The 21013-nt window shown below is 45.3% G+C and overlaps 1 protein-coding gene across 2 annotated transcripts in view; it reads left to right on the top strand.

Moving 5' to 3' along the window:
* Positions 1–17557, top strand: part of AP3S2 (adaptor related protein complex 3 subunit sigma 2) — a 57102-nt gene extending 39545 nt beyond the window's left edge. The window contains exons 4-5 of one of the 2 annotated variants that reach the window (XM_054531059.2): positions 13391–13498; positions 15465–17557. In XM_054531059.2, the coding sequence (XP_054387034.1) occupies positions 13391–13498; positions 15465–15593 (237 nt within the window). In that variant the 3' untranslated portion in view covers positions 15594–17557. 2 annotated transcript variants of the gene reach the window in all.
* Positions 17558–21013: the final 3456 nt, after the last annotated feature.

The raw sequence follows: 21013 nt of genomic DNA, 5'->3' as shown, positions 1-21013 counted from the left end.
GTATTTATCACAGACTTCCTTTTATTATAGTTAATTCTGTACATGTTTAATCTTTCTTACTTGATTCTAAATTCTTTAAGGACAGGGTCCACATCTTATCTTCATTTCCTTCTTTCAGCTCTTAACATTCTGTGATGTTAAGCATATTTGAAAATAGACATTGTTAGAGATTATGTTCTTTTAGTGAAAAATCGGCCAGGTGCTGTAATCCCAGCACTCTGGGAGGTTGAAACAGGAGGATTGCTTGAGCTCAGGAGTTTGAGATCAGCCTGGGCAACATGGTGAAACCCTGTCTCTACAAAAAATACAAAAATTAGCTGGTCTGTGGTCCCAGCTACTCTGGAGGCTGAGGTGGGATCACTTGAGCCTGGGAGGCCATGGCTGCAGTGAGCCATGATCACGCCTCTGCTCTGCAGCTTGAATGATAGTGACAGAGCAAGACCCTGTCTCAAAAAAAAAGAAAAAAGAAAAAAATCAGTGAATGCCTTGAACCTAACACACTGCCTTTTATGTGGTAGGTACAGTGGGCTCACTGAAACATTTAACTTGTTCAACTCTATCCATTTGTCCAAAAACAAAAAGGAAACGAAAAATTCTAAACACAGGACGAATCTGCCCTCAATTCTACTTAATTAGTATATGTCTGGAATGAGTGTGACATGGAAGATTTGAATCTGCTCTTCTTTGCCTCTGCTCTCATGTGCCTGTGCTCATGTGTATCTTAGAGTGCTTAGAGTGATTCTAATGCTTAAAACAAATTTTCAATCTCTGTGGCCCCTAAACCAGCCAGCCACTTCATCTGATGTGTAAGACAAGGCTCCACTGGATTCATTCATTGCCCATTGAAACAATGTATGATCCTGTGAGTGAAAGAGAGAAAGAAATCAATGGTTAGAGATTGAATGTCTTGTGGAATTTTATGACAAGAAGACATCTAGGGAAAACCATGGAAATGTCCAGTCTGAAGATCAAACAGTTCATAAAAGTGATTCAGAAGACACTAAGAGCAGGTGAGAGGGAAAAACAGAACTTTACAAAGCAAAGTTGCTTTCTTGGCTTGCTTTCTTCAGAGCTGCTTAGGACCAGACAGCTCTATGTGCCTGAGAGTTCCTGAAGGAATCTTAGCATTGAAATACAATTTACCATGAAATACTATGCAGCCATAAAAAAAGGATGAGTTCATGTCCTTTGCAGGGACATGGATGAAGCTGGAAACCACCATTCTCAGCAAACTAACACAAGAACAGAAAACCAAACACGACATGTTTTCACTCATAAATGGCAGTTGAACAATGAGAACACATGGGCACAGGGAGGGACCATCACACACCAGCACCTGTCGGGGGGTAGGGGGCCAGGAGAAGGGTAGCGTAAGGAGAAACACCTAATGTAGATGACCAGCTGATGGGTGCAACAAATCACCATGGCACGTGTATAGCTATGTAAAAACCTGCGTGTTCTGCACATGTACCCCAGAACTTAAAGTATAATAATTTTTTTTAAAAAGTACAATTCATAGGCTGGGCGCAGTGGCTCATGCCTGTAATCCCAGCACTTTGGGAGGCCAAGGCTGGCAGATCACTAGGTCAGGAGATTGAGACCATCCTGGCTAACACAGTGAAACCCCCGTCTCTACTAAAAATACAAAAAATTAGCCGGGCATGGTGGTGGGCGCCTGTAGTTCCAGCTACCCAGGAATCTGAGGCAAGAGAATCGCTTGAACCTGGGAGGCGGAGGTTGCAGTAAGCCTAGATTGTGCCACTGCACTCCAGCCTGAGCGACAGAGTGAGACTCCATCTAAAGAAAAAAAAAAATACAATTCATTACTTAGATATTAACAATGAGCTACAAAAAAAGCACTCCCCCCAAAAAAAGCCCAATTACATTTAGAATATTCTTTTTTAGAAGTCATGAGAGTGTGTAATACACTTTTGAAGGTTTCTGTTAAAATGATTTAATGGTGATTTAATGTCTCTTTCACGCATATTGTTTTGTCTCCCTAGCTAGAAGTCAATTTTTCAGTGAAGTCAAGTATGCCTGGTACTTGTTAATGTGCTCCGTGTTGTTCACTGTAGTTACACCTACATAGACATCCAGCCAACAGTCATTGATTCTAATTACCATATGTTCATTTTTAGGTAAAAGAGATGCAAGGGAATGAGGATAGTCAGTCCTTTGCTTGTCTTAAAACACCGATAAAACATTGGGCTTTGGAATGAAAGTATGAGTAAGAGAGAAAAAGGCATATGTACCAGGCCCTCAATACTACTCATAAAGATACCTTCTTCCTCTTTTCATTTCTTTCTAAAATGTATAATATGGGAACTAGAGTCTGACTCTGGGCCAAGATGACTCTCAGATGATTTTCTCTTCCTGTCAGTGCTGAGTCATCTCAGAGCTGAGTTACCCTTTGGCTCATTAATAGCCACCATGCCCTCAAGTATAGACAAGAAAATGATGCATTTCCCATCTCTCAACAATCTCTTCCCTACTTATTTTCTGAAGCCCTTTCCTAGGAATTAATGAAACCAGCTGTGCCACGAAGGAGTAGAAAAAGCTATCAGCCTTGGAGGCCAAGGCAGGCGGATCACGAGGTCAGGAGATCGAGACCATCCTGGCTAACACGGTGAAACCCTGTCTCTACTAAAAATACAAAAAATTAGCCGGGCGTGGTGGCGGGCACCTGTAGTCCCAGCTACTCGGGAGGCTGAGGCAGGAGAGTGGCATGAACCTGGGAGACGGAGCCTGCAGTGAGCCAAGATCACGCCACTGCACTCCAGCCTGGGCAACAGAGTGAGACTCCGTATCAAAAAAAAAGAAAAAGCTATCAGCACTCAGCTTTTTATATAGTAGACTAGTTGTCTTGTCAGTGATTAACAATTCTTTTTCAAAACTTGAGTGTTGCAGCGTTGGCATCCTCATGTTTTAATATAAGCACTGTGACCATGCTCTTTTATATTTGATTAGTGTTTTTGTCTTCTGTGTATAACACAGTTATTTTGAGAAAGACTCCACAGTGGGAGCGTGAGCCTCTGTCTTTTGTGGCACAACAGGCATTTGCCCTCCAATGCAACGGACCTGGAGAGGGATTGATCTAGATTAGAGGTTTCTATGGATTCGATTAAGCTTGGGATGTGGCGTGCATTAACGTGCTGCTAGTGTCTCAAAAGATTTTACTTATCCTCTCTGCTTGTGAAATTTTCTGTTAGATGGGATCCTGCCATCCCAATACAGAACTGCATTTTATTATAGAAACAGTATTGTTCATATTAGGTGTAGCGTCAGGGGTGCTCTCTTGTACCACATTTTGGGTAGCTTTATGGATTTAAGTCTGCTTTCATGAGCTGCTAGCCTTGAAAATCTTACTTATTACCTTTATAGAAAAATGTATTGTAAATTTAAATACTTAAACTTTTGGAACATGACCAATTTAAGGTTTGGAGACTGTTTTTACTAGAGTAAAAGGTAATTTAAATACCTTGCTTATGCCTTCTTGTTTATTATCTTCAGGTACCAGATCAGTCTGTTTTTAAGTGATCTCTGTTGACATGGGATTAGATTCAGAACTTTCTTTGATTTCAGTGAGAAACAACCAGGGATGGAACCCTTGAAGAGCATGGAATCCTCTGTCCTTCCGGAGGGTTGTTGCAACTGACTTGTCCCCACCCCTAGTAGTTCTGAGGCACATCTGTATCCTTGAAGAAACACTTTTATTTTTCTTCTTAGATTCAATTCTGATATGAAACTAGCAGACTCATTTTAATCTACTTTTTTTTTTTTTTTTTTTTTTTGTAATAGGGTCTCGCTGTGTCTCCCAGGCTGGAGTGCAATGGTGCAATCACTGCAGTCTTGACTTCCAGGCTCAAGTGATCCTCTTACCTCAGCCTACCGAGTAGCTGGAACTACAGGCTTGTGCCACTATGCCCAGCTAGTTTTTAAACTTTTTTTTTTTTGGAGAGACAGAGGTCTCACTATGTTGCCCAGGCTGGTCTTGAACTCCTGGGCTCAAGCAATCCTCCTTCCTAGGCCTCCCAAAAATGCTGGGATTACAGGCATGAGCTGCTATCCCTGGTCTTAATGTACTTTTGTCTGCAGAGGTTAACTTTGTGTTGCAGACAGTAAGTAGGTCCAGTTATAGAAGCAAGTACCTTCAAGGGATGGAAGATGAGGTGATAGCATCCTAGAAAAGAAAAAATGAGGCCAGGCGAGGTGGCTCACACCTGTAATCCCAGCACTTTGGGAGGCTGAGGTGGGTGGATCACCTGAGGTCAGGAGTTTGAGACCAGCCTGGCCAACATGGTGAAACACCATTTCTACCAAAAAATACAAAAATTAGCCAGGTGTGCCGGGCGTGGTCGCTCACACCTGTAATCCCAGCACTTTGGGAGGCCGAGGCGGGCGGATCACGAGGTCAGGAGATGAAGACCATCCTGACTAACATGGTGAAACCCTGTCTCTACTAAAAATACAAAAAATTAGCCAGGTATGGTGGCACGTGCCTGTAGTCCCAGCTACTCGGGAGGCTGAGGCAGGAAAATCGCTTGAACCTGGGAGGCGGATGTTGCAGTGAGCTGAGATCGCACCATTGCACTCCAGCCTGGGCCACAGAGCGAGACTCTGTCTCATAAAAAAAAGAAAAAAAAATTAGCTGGGTGTGGTGGCATGTGGCCTGTAGTCCCAGCTACTGGGGAGGTTGAGGCTGTAGGATCGTTTGAATCTGGGAGGTGGAGGTTGCAATGAGCCAAGATCGTGCCACTGTATTCCATCCTGGGCGACAGAGTGAGACCATGTCTCAAGAAAAAAAAAAATAAAGAGACACAGATGTCCAGAGGTGTTGGGGGAGAGTGGAGAGACTCGATAACAAGTTAAATTGTCTTTAGAGGAATTGACATTTTGACTACAGTACTCATTCCTACTCTTGACTATTTTCAGGGGTTCCAAGAGAAAAATTTAAATAGGACAGAGCTAAAAACACCGACTTTCACTCACTAAAATGTGGTCGTAAATTTATGTATCTTGATCTTGGAAAGCATCAGTATCTATACCTCATTTTACCTTTTAAGATTTCAGATTTATCACCCGAAGCATTTTCTCTATTGCCTTCCCCTTATATCAAGATATCCTGTTGGTTTATTGGAGTTATCCTAATCTTTATGTCAGATGAAACTCATCCTGGTTGTAATTATTTTTAAGTTAAATTACCATTGGATTTGCCAAGTACTGAAAAATCAGTAGCACTTTTGTTTAAACTCTGTTAATAAACACTTCTGAATGAATTTTGCTAGTGTCATTATTTCCCATGCTTGCTGAGTAGAAAGTTGAATTATTATTACTTGATAATTCATATTTGTTCAGTGCACACTGTGTGAAGCTGGGTTTAGGCCTCTCGAAGACTTAGCCTCTTTCTTTCTGTTCCTGTGGTTTCGAATGCCATTTACATGACTCACGTCTCAGATTTTCTTTCCCTACCAGCCTCCCTGTGTTGGTTTGTGACTTTATCTGTCAGTGTTCTCTCAGGTATTTACCTAGATTTCTGCAGGCATCCTCAAGATCAGCCCATCAGCCAACTTCTGTTGTTTAACAGAACCCTTCTTTGTGCCCTGACTGTATCTCCAGTTCTTTAGGTACATGAGTTCAGTATTGATTCTTGACTGCTTGCTCCCACACCCATGCTTGGCAGCCTCCAACTTTCTCAAGTCCCATCTATCTCCAATCAGAGAAATGTTAGCCATCTTTCATGGTCACTTCATATTCAGTGGACAAGGTCTGAACTGACTAGCAGGACTAACGGGCAGCTGTTCGCTCATCCATTGCTTACTTACACTTGAGTCATTTTGCTTACCAAAGGTCAGTTGTGATGTTTCCAGATCTCTTTATGCCAGTAAACTGGTACTGTAATTATGTAATTTGATTAAATAATATACAGATTAAATTAAGAGGGAGAAAAGAAAATTATTCTGGCTGTGCATGGTGGCTCACGCCTATAATCCTAGCGCTTTGGGAGGCCCAGGTAGGCAGATTGCCTGAGCTCAGGAGTTCGAGACCAGCCTGGGCAACATGGTAAAACCTCGTCTCTACTAAAAATACAAAAAATAAGCTGGGCGTGGTGGCGGGCGCCTGTAGTCCCAGCTACTCAGGAGGCTGAGGCAAGAGAGTCGCTTGAACCTGGGAGACAGAGGCTGCAGTGAGCCGAGATCGTGCCACTGCACTCCAGCTGGGCAACAGAGTGAGACTGTTTCCAAAAAAAAAAGAAAAGAAAATTACTCTGTGAAAACTAAGAGGAATGATTTGGAAGGACAAGTTACTTTAAAAAGGAAATGAAGCTGAATTAGGTTTGGGCAAGATAACTATGGAAGAGTAGAGGTGGAAGGATCCTAAAAATCTAGGATTCTGTACTTACTGTTTCACAGCAGTCTGAGTTCTAACTTTAGAGAAACTGGAAATTGTAGATGATGCATTCTGGGTGAGTTTTTTGCAATAATGGCAAAACACTCTAATCAGCAGAAGAGATCCTTCTAGGTTGGGCACATTGGCTCACACCTGTAATCCCAATACTTTGGAAGGCTGAGGCAGGAGGATCCCTTGAGCTCAGGAGTTCAAGACCAGCCTGAGCAATATAGCAAGACCTCATCTCTACTTAAAAATTAAAAAAAAAAAAAAAAAAAAGCTGGGCATGGTGACACGTGCCTATAGGCCCAGCTACTCAGGAGACTGAGGCAGGAGGATTGCAGGAGCCCAGGAGTTCAAAGCTGCAGTGAACTATTGTCATGGCACTGCACTCCAGCCTGGGTGACAGAGCAAGACCCTGTCAAGAAAGAAAGAAAGAAAGAGAAAGAGAGAAAGAGAGAGAGAGAGGAAAGAAGAAAGAAAGAGAAAGACAGAGAGAAAGAGAGAGAGAAAGAAAGAAAGAAAAAGAAAGAAGGAAAGAAAGAAAAAGGGTTTTTTGGCCCTAGCCAAAAGTTCAGTGGCTTTCAAAATTTTGTTATTTATAACAATGATGGTAGGCTTGGACATTCACGGGAAAAGTCACAGTAAAAGTCAGATTAACCATATCTTTATTACTTTAGTTTTAAATGCTATCCATGGACTCTCAGTTACTGAGGGTGAGGAAATCAGTGTTCGTATTCTACCTCCCTCCTTTTTCCCCTCTTCTCTTCCTAGTTTTTGCTAGCTGGAGTTTTATACATCATCAAAGCATATAGTATTGACGCTCTGTTGTTACCCTAATCCTATTTTAGCCTTAGACCTACAGTTAAGTAGTTTTCAGTGCTCACCGCAAGTTTTTGCCGTAGTTTTTGGTTTTGTTTTTGTTTTTGAGATGGAGTTTCACTCTTGTTGCCCAGGCTGGAGTGCAGTGGCACGATCTTGGCTCACTGTAACCTCCTCCTCCTGGGTTCAGGCGATTCTCCTGCCCCAGCCTCCCAAGTAGCTGGAATTACAGGCACATGCCACTTCTGCCCAGCTAACTTTTGTTTTTTTATTTGTTTGTTTGTTTTTTTCTGAGACAGAGTCTCGCTCCATCATCCAGGCTGGAGTACAATGGCGCGATCTCAGCTCACTGCAGCCTCCACCTCCCGGGTTCAAGCGATTCTGCCTCAGCCTCCTGAGTAGCTGGGATTACAGGTGCATGCCACCACACCTGGCTAATTTTTGTATTTTTAGTAGAGATGGGGTTTCACCATGTTGGCCAGGCTGGTCTTGAACTCCTGACCTCAAATGATCCACCCACCTTGGCCTCCCAAAGTGCTGGGATTACAGGCATGAGCCACCAGGCCTGGCCCTGCCATAGTTTTTCCAGTCACCTGTTAGTTGGCACACGTGCTTCCTTTTGTAGATTCCTTAAGAAATACTTGGCTGGGTGTGGTGGCTCATGCTTGTAATCCCAACACTTTGGGAGGCCAAGACGGATGGATCACCTGAGGTTGGGAGTTTGAGACCAGCCTGACCAACATGGAGAAACCCCATCTCTATGAAAAATACAAAATTAGTCAGGCGTGGTGGCACATGCCTGTAATCCCAGCTACTCAGGAGGCTGAAGCAAGAGAATCGCTTGAACTGGGGAGGCAGAGGTTGCGGTGAGCGGAGATCGTGCCATTGCACTCTAGTCTGGACAACAAGAGTGAAACTGTCTCAAAAAAAAAGAAAAAAAGAAATACCTGGGAACAATGGTCCCCATTCTGTTACCCTTGCTGGACAGTTGACTGGGTATAAAGTCCTTGAGTCTTCTGGGTACAGTGGCTCATGCCTGTAATCCCAGCACTTTGGGAGGCCAAGGTGGGCGGATCACAAGGTCAAGAGATCCAGATCATCCTGGCCAACACGGTAAAACCCTGTCTCTACTAAAAATACAAAAATTAGCTGGGCATGGTGGCGCATGCCTGTAGTCCCAGCTACTCGGGAGGCTGAGGCAGGAGAATCGCTTGAACCCAGGAGGTGGAGGTTGCACTGAGCCGAGATCGCGCCACTGCACTCCAGCCTGGCAACAGAGCGAGACTCCGTCTCAAAAATAAAAATAAATAAAGTCCTTGAGTCACACCTTCTGTCCTTGAGAATTTTGTAGGTGTTGTTCCATTTTCTGTTAGCATTAAATATTAATGTGGAAATTTTCATTATTTTATTTCTCTTTTAAGTGATTTGATCTTTTTGCCTGATTGCAGGAATCCAGAAACCTTACCTAAAGGTGTATCTTGGTACTGCCTATTCTGAATTTGTTTTCCCTGGGATACAGTGTGACCTTTCAGTATGTAGACCCCAATCCTCTTATAGTTCAGAAACATCTTAGATTCTATCTTTATGAACATATCTTTACATATTTTTCCCATTCATGTTAAACTTTTCTTTTATGCAAATGTTACATCTCCTTTGCTGTCTTTTGTAACTGTTTCTTCTCTATTTCTTTTAGCCCTTTTTGGTTTCTTTTTTTTTTTTTCCATTTCTCTCCTTTTGTTCCTAGTGTGTTTTTAGCAGTTTCTTCTCCCTTTGCTTCTTCCAGTTTCACCTTCATTTCTATAACAGTATTTTTCCTTTCACTTCTTTCCTCAGTTCTGCTAATATACAGCTTGTCTTCTCTTCTCGTCTCCCTACCTCTGCTAAAGTTCTTGTATTTCTGCTTTGAGCTCTCGTTTCATAGAGACAACTATTTTATCAAGTTTTCTTTTTTTCGTTGTGTAAAATATTTTATTACCATTGTATCTAGTCCATGGAGGCCCTTTTCCAGTCTGTGGTCTTAGTCTGCCATTTGGTTTTCCTATTTCTTTCCTAATTTTTTCTTGTTGTATATTTATATAGATCCTGTTTAGATTTTTTGTATACTTATCTTTAAATAGGCAAGTTTTTCAGGGACGAGCTGTTTTGCAGGATGTTTGTTCGGGGAGCTACCAAAACTGTGTTCTGGGCTGGCTACAGTTGTTCCCTTGATTTAGAGTTCTGGGTGAGTCTGTTTACCCTTAGTCTCTAGCCAGCCAGTCGAGATAGGCAAGACGTCTCTTAGCATCTCCACAATGCAAAGGATGTCTTCTCCACTACCACAGAGACCACCTCTGTGAGGCAAATGTAGCTTGTGTGATTTCTCATTTAGCCTCAACTTCAGGTCCAAGGAAGTTCCTGCCTTCCAAAAACAAGGAATTAATTTGGTACTGGAGTGTGTCCTTTACCCGCAGGAAGTACATATTTTTGCAGATCTTTCTGAGATTGCCAGCTCCTCTGTCCTCTCCCTGTAGCATCCTTTCTTCTTTTCCTTCTGTGAAGCAAAGGAGTCCCTGCCTGAGCTCCCTGCTTTTGACAGCTTTTTCACCTGTTTGGGGGTTTGGAATTTTGGATATCCTGTAGTTATAACAAAAATGGAGTTTGCATTTTTATTTCTTCTTTTTGCATTTGGAACATATTTTGAACAGCATTTGAAAATGCTGACTTTATGATGCAGTGTTAAATAAGAAGTTTTAACTGACTTTTTCTGTTAACCAGCCACTAGTCTCCACGACATCATGTGTTAGGCCTTTTACTATACCTTCTCCAGAAAGCCCCCCCACCACACTCTTGTCTATCTTCAAAGTCCCTAAAGCCCAAGGAATATGCTACTCAGATATATGGAAAGCCTTTCATTCATTTAGCATGCCTACTCTGAGCATTGTTCTAGGCCTTGGAGATAAAGCATGGAAGAATTAATACAAGATCTTGACACACCAAAGACAAGTCTTAAATGATTTCATGTGGACTAGGGGTCAGGGATGAATAGAGTGGAAGACACAGTTTGGGATTCTGAGGAAGTATGATATAAAGGGTAGAACATGAGCTCTGGAATCAACACCATTCTGCTACTAATATACATGACATTGGGATCATTTTATTGCCTTTTCCTCATATATCAAATGTATCAATTTCTTCATATATAAAGTGAAGGCAGGCCAGGCATGGTGGCTCATGCCTGTAATCTCAGCACTTTGGGAGGCCAAGGCAGGGGGATCATCTGAGGTCAGGAGTTCCAGACCAGCCTGGCCAACATGAGGAAACCCCGACTCTACTAAAAATATAAAAATTAGCTGGGCATGGTGGCGGGTGCCTATAATCCCAGCTACTCAGGAGGCTGAGTTGGGAGAATCGCTTGAACCCAGGAGGCGGAGGTTGCAATGAGCCAAGTTCACACCACTGTACTCCAGCCTGGGTGACAGAGCGAGACTCGGCCTCAAATAATAATAGTAATAATAATAATAAAGTGAAGGTTATATTACCTACTTTAGATGAGTGTTGTAAAATTAAGGTAAGTTACATAAAGTACTTGGTTCATAATAGATACTCAACAACTACTACTTTCTACCCACACAGGGATTGGCTAAACAAAAGGAATAAATACTGACAGTGCAGGTATAGAGGACTATTTCTTTCCTTTTTTATTAAATTGTGGTAAAATATGTAACATAAAGTTTCCTGTCTTCACCATTTTTAAGCTTACAGTTCTGTGGCATTAAGTATATCCACACTGTTGTGCAGTCGCCACCACCATCCATCTCCAGAGCTCTTCATCTTGCAAAACAGCACCTCTGTACACATTAAACAACAGCCACCACTGCCCTCTTCCTTCTGCCTCATGGCAGCCCCCATTCCAGTTTCTGTCTCTGAATTTGACTACTCTGGATACCTCACAGGAGTGGAATCACACAGTCCTCATCCTTTTGTGTGTGGGTTGTTTCACTTATAGTATCTTCAAGTTTCATCCGTGTTACACTGTGTCTCAGAATTCCCTTCCCTTTTACAGCATCTCAATTCAGATGAAAAAAAGAAGAATTCCTTTCCTTTTTAAGGCTGAATAATATTCTGTTGTATTTCTGTGGCACATTTTGTTGATCCAGTCGTCTGTTCATGGACACTTGGGCTGCTTCCACCTTTTGGCTGTTGTGAATAATACTGCTATGAACATGGGTGTACACATTCTCTTCAAGTCTTTACTTTCAATTCTTTTGAGTGTATACCCAAAAGTGGAATTGCTGGGCCATATGGTAATTCTGTTTTTAATCTTTTTGAGGAACCACCATACTGTTTGCAGAGGCCTATTTCTTGATGGGGAAGTATAAACAGTGGAATTCCCCCAGGGAATAATTTTAAAACCAGTCTTGTTTAACATTTTGTAAATTATCTAAATATGAGACTTTTACCATTAAATCTTCATTTGCATATAGCTAATGAATAATTCATATTGTATAAAATGTAAGAACACCTCGTGAGTGTGTGTGTGTAGACAGAACAGTGGTTAATAAGGCTCAATGTGGGCACACATGCAAGGGAATACATTTGATTTATTATACTCTGTCCTCAAGATCAGAAGTTCCCTGCACTTACTGAGGGCAAAATACAGGGAGCCAATGCCAGAGAACTTCAGATGTCAGAAGTGCACAGTGCCCAGATATGCAGACACATCTTTCTTCTTGACTCTGCATTGCTGACAGAGTAAACTGGTGGTTGACTCTAGGCTCTGGACCAGTGGTTCTCAGCTGGGGTGAGTGTGCCCCCTGGAACACATATGACAATTCTGGAGACATTTCTGATTGTCAAGCTGGAGGAGTAGAGACCAGGGATGCTAGAGAACAGGCCACAGTGACAGGACAGCCCCACAGCAGAGGATTATCTGGCCCCAGATGTCACTAGTACCCAGGCTGAGAAGCCCTGCTCCAGACCCAAATTACCTTCTCAGCCTTGTCTTAGCCTCTCTCCTGCATAAATAAAGTTGCCATCCCAGCCAGACCCAGGAGCTCCCCATACCTGCCCATACACCAGCTGAATTGCTCCTTCCAACATCTACCTGAAATTCTTTCCCCTGCCTCTCTAATGTCAGAGCCCAACTTCCATCCTCCCACTGTCTCTGTGAAGCTCTCTGATCTCTCTAGCCACTGTTCCCTTTCTTCTCTGACTTCCCCAGGACTAACCGAATCATTTGGCACTTAGTTAACAGTAGAAGGTTGTACTTGCTATCTTCCCAACTTGACCGAAAGCACCTTGAGGGCCATTTGATGGGATTTGGTTTGAAATATGGAGTACCATTCCTTATGAACCACAGTGGGCATCTCTGCTTTGACCCACCCAGGGCTTTCTGTGACAGCTTTCCTACCACGAAGGGGTACAGTAGTTGAGTCACCTCCGTCCCATCACAGCAGTTAGGTACACTGAGATTCAGCTTTGTTTAGATGACTGCTGGCTAGATGGAACCTAAGCCCGAATGTGAGCCTTATGCTTAGAAAGGTGTTTATGCTGAATCTGCTTTCTAATCTAAGCAGTAAGAAATGAGGTGAGGAGAGGTGCAAAGGAATTGGGCTCTGTCTTGCTCTGATCACGTCCCTTCAGTGGAGCACAGGTTGGAGGATCTGCCTTATAGAAGGTGGAAGACATTCATTTCAGTTGCTTGGATAGGGATTATTCTGTCATAGCTGGACCTACTTAATGACAGTCAGTGTTGATGATAGTAATATTAATAATGAAAGCCACCATTACTTACTTAGAACCCAGTGTGTCCTGGGCACCAGGCTTGGTGCTTTACACACATTTATCTCATCCAGCCCTCACTGCAATCCTGGAAGGAAGCTGAAGCACTTTAAAGGTAATTTGCCCAGGGCCACCCAGCTAGCAAGTAGCAGAGCCAGAGTTTAAACAAGAGCTGTCAGACTTTGAAGCCTGTGCTCATAGCTACCACCTCGCTGCTGAGGGGAGAGACTCGTGTTGCTAAGTGCCAAGACCTGGGAGAGACCCCTCGTTGTGTCACTGGGCAGGGGGGCTTGAGTGTCTGAGTTGTGAGTCAGGACATGTCATATCTGACCACTGCTACTGCAGGAAAAGGAAACCTCGTGGGTTACACTCTGACCACCACAGAGTATTCTGACTCTTCTGATTTTTGCTTCCCCTTTAGGTGCACTACATCCTCCAGGAGGTGGTGATGGGTGGGATGGTGTTGGAAACAAACATGAATGAAATCGTGGCTCAGATTGAAGCTCAAAACAGGCTGGAGAAATCCGAGGTGAGTAAGCAGCTGTGCTCTAGCCCTGGCTGGGTAGAGAAAACCTGGGCAGAGGCAGGAGTGTGTACATGTGTTGGTTTGTGTTGCTGTGAAACCTCAGGAAATGATACTCATCTTCTTTCTTCCTTGAGTCCATTGAAACTCATGGATTTGAAGGTCAACCAGCCCTGAAAATTAAACAGGTAACAAGGTTTGAAATCTCAGATTTTCAGGGTAGAAGAGCAAATAGAAAAGCCAGATGGCAGAGGAAGGCAGACAGCTTCTGGCTTGGGGGTTATGGCCCATGTTTGTGGTTTGTAATTCCTCCTTTGAAAGCCACTCATTCCCTGGAGGGACCCAGAACCCTCTTCCCTAGTCCAGTGTGGTTTCCTAGTTTGTGTGCTCTAAGAGTCTGATCTCCCAGCAGCCATTTCTTGTGGTGTCTTTCAGACCTCAGAGTTGCCAATTTCCTTATTTCCAGTTAGCCTTATAAAAAACTACAGTAGAGTTTGGGCTAGGCTTGAAAATAACACACCCCAGTCCACCCCCACATGGTGCTGGGCTTGATACAAATGTTCACATAAATTCTGTCCTATCCATCTGAGGTCTCTCCGTCCCCTTCCTCAGCCTTACCAGAGCACAGAGGTTACAGACGTATACTTTCACATGCAGAAATAGCAGAACAAATTACCTCTTTAATTATCTGAGTGTCTTAAAGAGCTTCTTTGCCTTGTATAATGGAACTTGATCTTGCGAAACCAGGAATTCTTCTTTCTGTGAGGACTGGCAGTCCTGCGGAAGAAGCTTTTCCAGACCACAGCTATTGTGGCAGCTATAGTTCTTTTAGAAATGTAGGCTGGGAAGATTCCAGGAATAGTAAGTGAGTCAGAGGCAAGAGGGTTGGAAATGAGAAGAAATGGAGACTTGCTGGGTGAGGGCAGAATCGGAGTTGGTATCCGGAAAGAAGGCAATAGGGGAAAAATGATTGTGAGGGAGTTTTCATCCACTTTTGCTGTTCTCTCCACATGGGGGTGAGCCTGCCAGGTGGGGGTTCACTGTAGATGTGCATACTCTTTGCGTTTTGTCACCAGCCCTTCTTTATCTGTGATACCCCCACCCTCTCCCAGCTTGTTGCCACATGACACTTCCAAAGCCAGCTCTTTTCATCTCACATTATTAGTTGGCAAGCAGTTGCCCTAGAGCTGTGACTGTCCTTTTCCTTTTAAGAACTTCCCTGTGACGTTGCACGTTTCAGTAAGAGTCTTTAGTCTCTTGAGGAAAGGGTTTTGTTTTGTTTTGTAACCAGAAAAGTGCCCCTGACAAATCACCTTAGATTATTTCAGCATTTATTGGGTACCCACCATGTGCCAGGCACTGTGAGATGCTGGGGCTGTGAAACTGTATAGGCCACACCCCGCCTCTGAGGAGCTGGTAGTCTAGTAGGACTGCAGGCTTTGGATCCCTGTGCCAAACCCCATCTAACCTCAAGATTGTTTTGTTGGCTACTTTTGAGGAATAAGGGGGGAAAGTTAAAACTTCAATTGTGTGTGCTCAGTTTGGAATTTTTCTAGGCATCCCTCACCTGTTATTTTGTTTGTTTGTTTGTTTGAGACAGAGTCTCACTCTGTTGCCCAGGTTGGAGTGCAGTGGCGCAATCTCAGCTCACTGCAACCTCCGCCTCCCGGGTTCAAGCAATTTTCCTGCCTCAGCCTCCCTAGTAGCTGGGACTACAGGGGCCCGCCACCACACCTGGCCAATTTTTGTATTTTTGGTAGAGACGGGGTTTCACCATGTTGGCCAGTCGGGTCTCGAACTCCTGACCTCAGGTGATCCACCCACCTTGGCCTCCCAAAGTGCTGGGATTACAGGCGTGAGCCACCGTGCCCATCCTGCTTGTTTGTTTTTGTTTTTGCTTTTTTTTTTTTTTTTAGCATTAAGCAGATAACACTGAGAATTTGTCTCATACTCGCCTCTCATTTCTTCTCAGGGTGGCCTTTCAGCAGCCCCCGCGCGGGCTGTGTCTGCTGTGAAAAACATCAACCTGCCAGAGATTCCTCGGAACATCAACATTGGCGATCTCAACATCAAAGTTCCCAACCTGTCCCAGTTTGTCTGAGGGTCAAGGATTGGGCTGAAATAGAGTCCTTAAGACAAGCAAAGAACAAGCACGTCTGGAAACAGAACCCATTTTGAGCCTTAGAAGAGTCAAGCCTCAGGACCCGGAACCTTTGTGTCTGGGGAAGACTGTTTGGCATGGAATAGGGAAGGGATTCCTATTGACACTGCTCGGGTGCACCCATTTCTCACACGTGCAGCCATGCCGTTCCCTGATGCACACGGCCACTGCGGATGTGAGGGGCCCTGCCTTCCTCAGCAGGGAGTCAGCATGCCCAAGTCACTCGCACCCTTACCTCTCACATGGATGCTCCCAAGGGTTAGGGACTGCATTGAGCAGGCCCACCTGCTTCCCAGAACCTCCTCACTAGGGCTGAGCACCTTCTCTGACTAGAGTCTTCATCCTTAGCACCACAGACTTCTGAGGTCCTGTGCCCTTTACTTGCTGGTGAGATGTCATAGGTAGAAAAGAGCTGGCCCTTCAGATTTGGGGGTGTGGTGGGTGGCAAGTAAGGGCAGAATTTTAGGAGAACCAGAATCACCCGCTGGCTCTACTGAGATTGTTACACCCAGAATCCTTTTGTGTTTTTGTGTGTTTTTTTTTTTTTTTTGAGATGGCGTCTTGCTCTGTCGCTCAGGCTGGAGTGCAGTGGTGCAGTCTCGGCTCACTGCAACCTCTGCTTCCCGGGTTCAAGCAATTCTCCTGTCTCAGCCTCCCCAGTAGCTGGGATTACAGGCGCCCACCACCATGCCCAGCTAATTGTTGTATGTTTAGTAGAGACAGGGTTTCACCATGTTGGCCAGGCTGGTCTCGAACTCCTGGACCTCAAGTGATCCACCTGCCTTGGCCTCCCAAAGTGCTGGCATTACAGGTGTGAGCCACCGTGCCCGGCCACCAGGATCCTTTTGTATAGCCAAGCCTTTTGGTTACCGCCTCATGAAGAATATGGTTCCCGCACTGTCCTAGTCTCAGTTGTATTCTCACAGGTGTTATGTGCAGGACACAATCCAAATCATAAACCTGGCTCATGCCCAACACATTTCTGCTAATAGAGAGAGGGACCCACCACACACCCACACATGCCAGAGGTCCCTCCTTACAGAGGAGAGGCCCTGTGTCTGTAGAAGGTTAAAGCTGACAACATGTGAAACATCCCAGAATTATGACTCTTCCCAAGTTTAAAATACATTCTCCTCATGAGAGCAGAAGGTTTGTTGCTGTGTTGTGAATGATGAGCTGCCTCCATAGGGAACCCACTGCCACCTGGGCCAGCTTCTGGAGCATGAGAACCTGAGCCAGGGTCACCCTTGTGGGGCCTGGACATGACGCACACTGGCTGCGACCAGGAGCAGGGCTGCCTCTTCTCCCTCTCCGAGCTCTGCTTGTGGGCACGCCCTGTTCCCTCAGGTGCCATTCTCCCAGAGCTTAGGCACCCATAAATGTTCTTTCTGTGGTGGAGTAGGGCCTCCTGCTTCCATACTGTCGCATGGGCTAGATCTCAGGCATGGTGTTGAGCCACCTTAAGATGAGGGCTGCTTCGCGGTAAAGTTTCCAGCCTGGGCCCCTCTCGGGCCTTCTGGCTGGGGACCCTCAGCCTCCTGATGCTGTTGCAGGGCAGGTCTGAGAGGGTGCCCAGCAGTACCCGGTGTTGGGGCCAGCTCGTTTTCCATTTTTGAACAGCGCTCCCTGTGGTTTGTGCCCACTGCTCCGTACAGCCTCTAATCCTCACTCTTGAAAGCTCCATGATAAGCACAGAGATGGGCAGTGTGGGTCAGAAGGTGGGCCGCTTACTGTGGAAGAGGGAAGTGTAAGTGAATAGATGTCAAAACCCCTGAAGTCATTCTTTTGAAGGGTTGGATTTTCTTTTTTCTGGCAGACATTTCAGTACGTTCACATTTCTCTCATATTTGCTGAATATGAGATCAGAATAAAGGAGATCAGTGTTTATTTTGTACCTTCTGTAAGTCGGCGTGAGCAAGATCATTCTACAGTCCTTACAGCAGCATTCTTATCCCTGTTTTGCAGATTAGGAAAGCAGAGCCAGCTCCAGTAACCTTCCCTTAGATTACACAGGGCTGAGATCTGAGACTGCTCACTTAACTTCACTGTCCTTTTCTTTCCTCACTGCTGAAGATGGCTTCTCCCAATGTTATCATCTTTTTTTATATAGATAAGGAAACTGAGCCTCAGAGAGTCTGACTTCTCACAAACCATTGTCTAAATAGGCTTGATTTTCTAAGGTGGCCAGTGATCATGTCATAGAGTATAAGAGCCAGAGAGTCGTCTGTGTCCCTCCATTTAACTGATGTTGAAGCCGAAGCCCAAGGTGGTACATGTTATGTTGAGGGTCACAAATCCAGAGCCACATCCCTCTTCTTGAGTTTGTTTGTTACGTGGTTTAATGCATTACCGCAGGACAGCCCTTGTGCTAGATTTCCTGGGATAGCCTAGATTTTGAATGTTTTGCTTGCCAGAAACCAATGGTTTTAAAAAATCATTGAGTGGTCCTACAGATTCAAAGTGGGCATCCAAACATCCCTCACATGGCCTCTTACAATGGCATAAAACTGAAGCCCACTTTTTTATTTGGAAAACTCAATCCCTTTGGACAAGCCACAATAATTTTTCATTAACTACTTGAGGTTGCCTGCAAATTCAGCTAGCTTTCCAGCCTGCTATCAGCAAAGCCATAGACATCTTTTTTAAAAAATAGGTTAAGGTTGGCCAGGTGCGGTGGCTCATGCCTGTAATCCCAGCACTTTGGGAGGCCAAGGCAGGCGGATCACGAGGTCAGGAGATCGAGACCATCCTGGCTAACATAGTAAACCCCATCGCTACTAAAAATACAAAAAATTAGCCAGCCGTGGTGGTGGACACCTGTAGTCCCAGCTACTCGGGAGGCTGAGGCAGGAGAATGGCGTGAACCCGGGAGGCGGAGCTTGCAGTGAGCCAAGATCACACCACTACACTCCAGCCTGGGCGACAGAACAAGACTCCGTCTCAAAAAAAAAAAAAAAAAAAAAAAATAGGTTAAGGTCGTATAGAATACTAGGCTTTCCTTTTTTTTGTGAGTTGGGGGTCTCACCCTGTGGCTCAGGCTGGAGTGCAGTGGTGTGATCATGGCCCACTGCAGCCTCGAAGCCCCGGGGTCAAGTGATCCTCTCACCTCAGCCTCCTAAGTAGCTGGAACCACAGGCACGCAACCACCACTCCTGGCTAATTTTATTTTTTTAGTAGAATAAGGTCTCACTATGTTGCACAGGCTGGTCTCTAACTCCTTACCTCAAGCCATCCTCCCACTTGGCCTCCCAAACATGTTGGGATTACAGGTGTGAGCCACTGGACCTGGCCAAATACTGAGTTTTCAGTGCTCACTGCCACTAATAAAAATCTGAAATTCTTTCATTATGCAATTTCTAAGTGCCTGGTGAGGGCCAAGCTCAGTTCTAGGCTCTGAAGATTAAGAGAGAAACAAGGCTCTGTCTGCTCCTGTTGCCTCTGTGAGCATCTTTGACAGAGTGCTCAGATTGTTGGGATGTAGTGCATCGGACTGGCAGCCTGAATTTGTGGAGACCGCAGTCAGTAACTTTGTGATATATGGAATATTTAGAGGACAGTAACCCATTTCCCTACCCCCACCTGATCACATCATGCCCTGCTGGGCCATACCCCAAACAGCCCACCTTCCTCTAGGCCTGGCCATGGCCCTGTGCCTGCCACATTGAGGATTAAGTCAGGATATCTTGAGCCCTCTCAAATCCCTGTTTATTCAGGCCTCTGCCACATATAGAGCCAGGCTTCTGTCCCCACCACTTCCACTACCATGGAGCCCACTTAGTAAAACCCTCTCTGGGCCCAGCTTCACCAGAAAAGACACCAGGGGAGCAAGGCTCAAAGCAGGGGCAGCTAAATCTGATCTTGTGGACCAGTCTTTAGTAAGGGCTTTCAGCGTGGCTGTCTATCCATTGCTTTCTAAATAGGATGCAGCAATGATTGGTACATGGGTATTAAGACTGGTAGTAGGGGCTAGTCCAAGTTTAGCAATAGCCAAACTGGAGAGCCTCTGAAGTATGAGTCCCAGAGGGATTTGTCAGCTCCTGGCAGACATCCTGATTTTCACCTTCCTGAGTCTACCCTACCCCAGAGTGTGCCAGTCTCACTGTGGTGATGGTTAGCCCAGTGTGCGCTGCACCCACACACCAGCACGGGGTCGGTGCTTGCAGGCTGGTGGATGCTGTCCTCTGGGTTAAGACTGTCTCCCTTCTCGGGAGCACTGGAGGGTTCTCCATCTGCAGTGTTTCAGTGGAAGTTGGCAGATATGAAAACAGGCCCCCTGTAGGGAAGTAGTTCCATGAAAATGATTAATTCTTTCCAAAAGACTTAAAATTTTTTCCCATTTCAATTTTCCTTTCAAAAATGAAATACATTCATGTAGTTCAAAACTTAAGAAAACAAAAGTCTGTTCAGCAAAAGACTCGCACTATTTCCCCAAACGCTGAGCCCCACTCCCCATCCCTGGTAACAAGAAGTGTTTCCAATTTTAAGGTTAAGAAACAAAGTCCCTGGATTTGTATTAGGGATGTCTTCCTGAGAGTGAGTTGTGTTCCATTTGACCCTGGCGGTTGACCTCGGCCCACTAGGATCATGCCGCCCTCTCCAGGGAGGAGGGCCTCCCCATCGCCCTGTACAGTGGCACCCCAACCCTGGCACTGCCTGCCTTTGCTCGGCGTACCTTTCCCATGGCACTCTGACGTACTGGATATTTGGTTTCTGAAGTTACTGGCTGTTTACCCTGCCGGGGTGTAAGCCCCTCCAGGGCAGGGGCTTGTCTCGTGTTCAGTGCTGCATCCCAGCTGCTGGGCACGGTGCCTGGTCCATGGCGTTCAATAAATGACTGTTGGATGAGTGAACGGTTGAGGCAAATGGCGGTTCATTCTAACAGTCTCAGCATGTGCTCTCCAGGGCCCTGTGCTCAGCACTTGGGAAGGAGAACCAGGGTAGTGGTATTGGAAGCAGGAAGTAGGAAGGACCCGATGATGGCTCGTGGAGGCTGAGGGAGAGGAGAATGGCAGAGCTGGTGTTGGCAGGTGGAGCCCATGTAACGAGGAGGCACAAGGATGGGGCTCTCGAGAGAGGGAGGGGGTTTGGGAGGGTGGCAATCAGGAGTTTGGATGTGGAACGCATTCAGTTGGGGTTGTCCAAGCATCTCTGGGGGCAGATGTCCACCAGCCAGCTGGGAAACTGAGTGGGCAGAAGAGGAAATGAGTGTCCACCCAGAGATGATGATTGGAGGTGTGGGGGCGAGCGCTGTGACTGGGGGACAAGAGGGTTGAGGACTGAGCCTGTGGGCAGGGGAGAGAGGAGCCTCTGGACCGTGGGCGACTTCAAGTCAAGGAAGCACTTTCAGTGGGGAGGGGGAC

This window comes from Pongo abelii, chromosome 16, assembly GCF_028885655.2.
Source record: "Pongo abelii isolate AG06213 chromosome 16, NHGRI_mPonAbe1-v2.0_pri, whole genome shotgun sequence".
NCBI lineage: Eukaryota > Metazoa > Chordata > Mammalia > Primates > Hominidae > Pongo > Pongo abelii.
The sequence above is the reverse complement of the archived record's forward strand: the minus strand, read 5'-3'. Positions and strand labels throughout refer to the sequence as shown.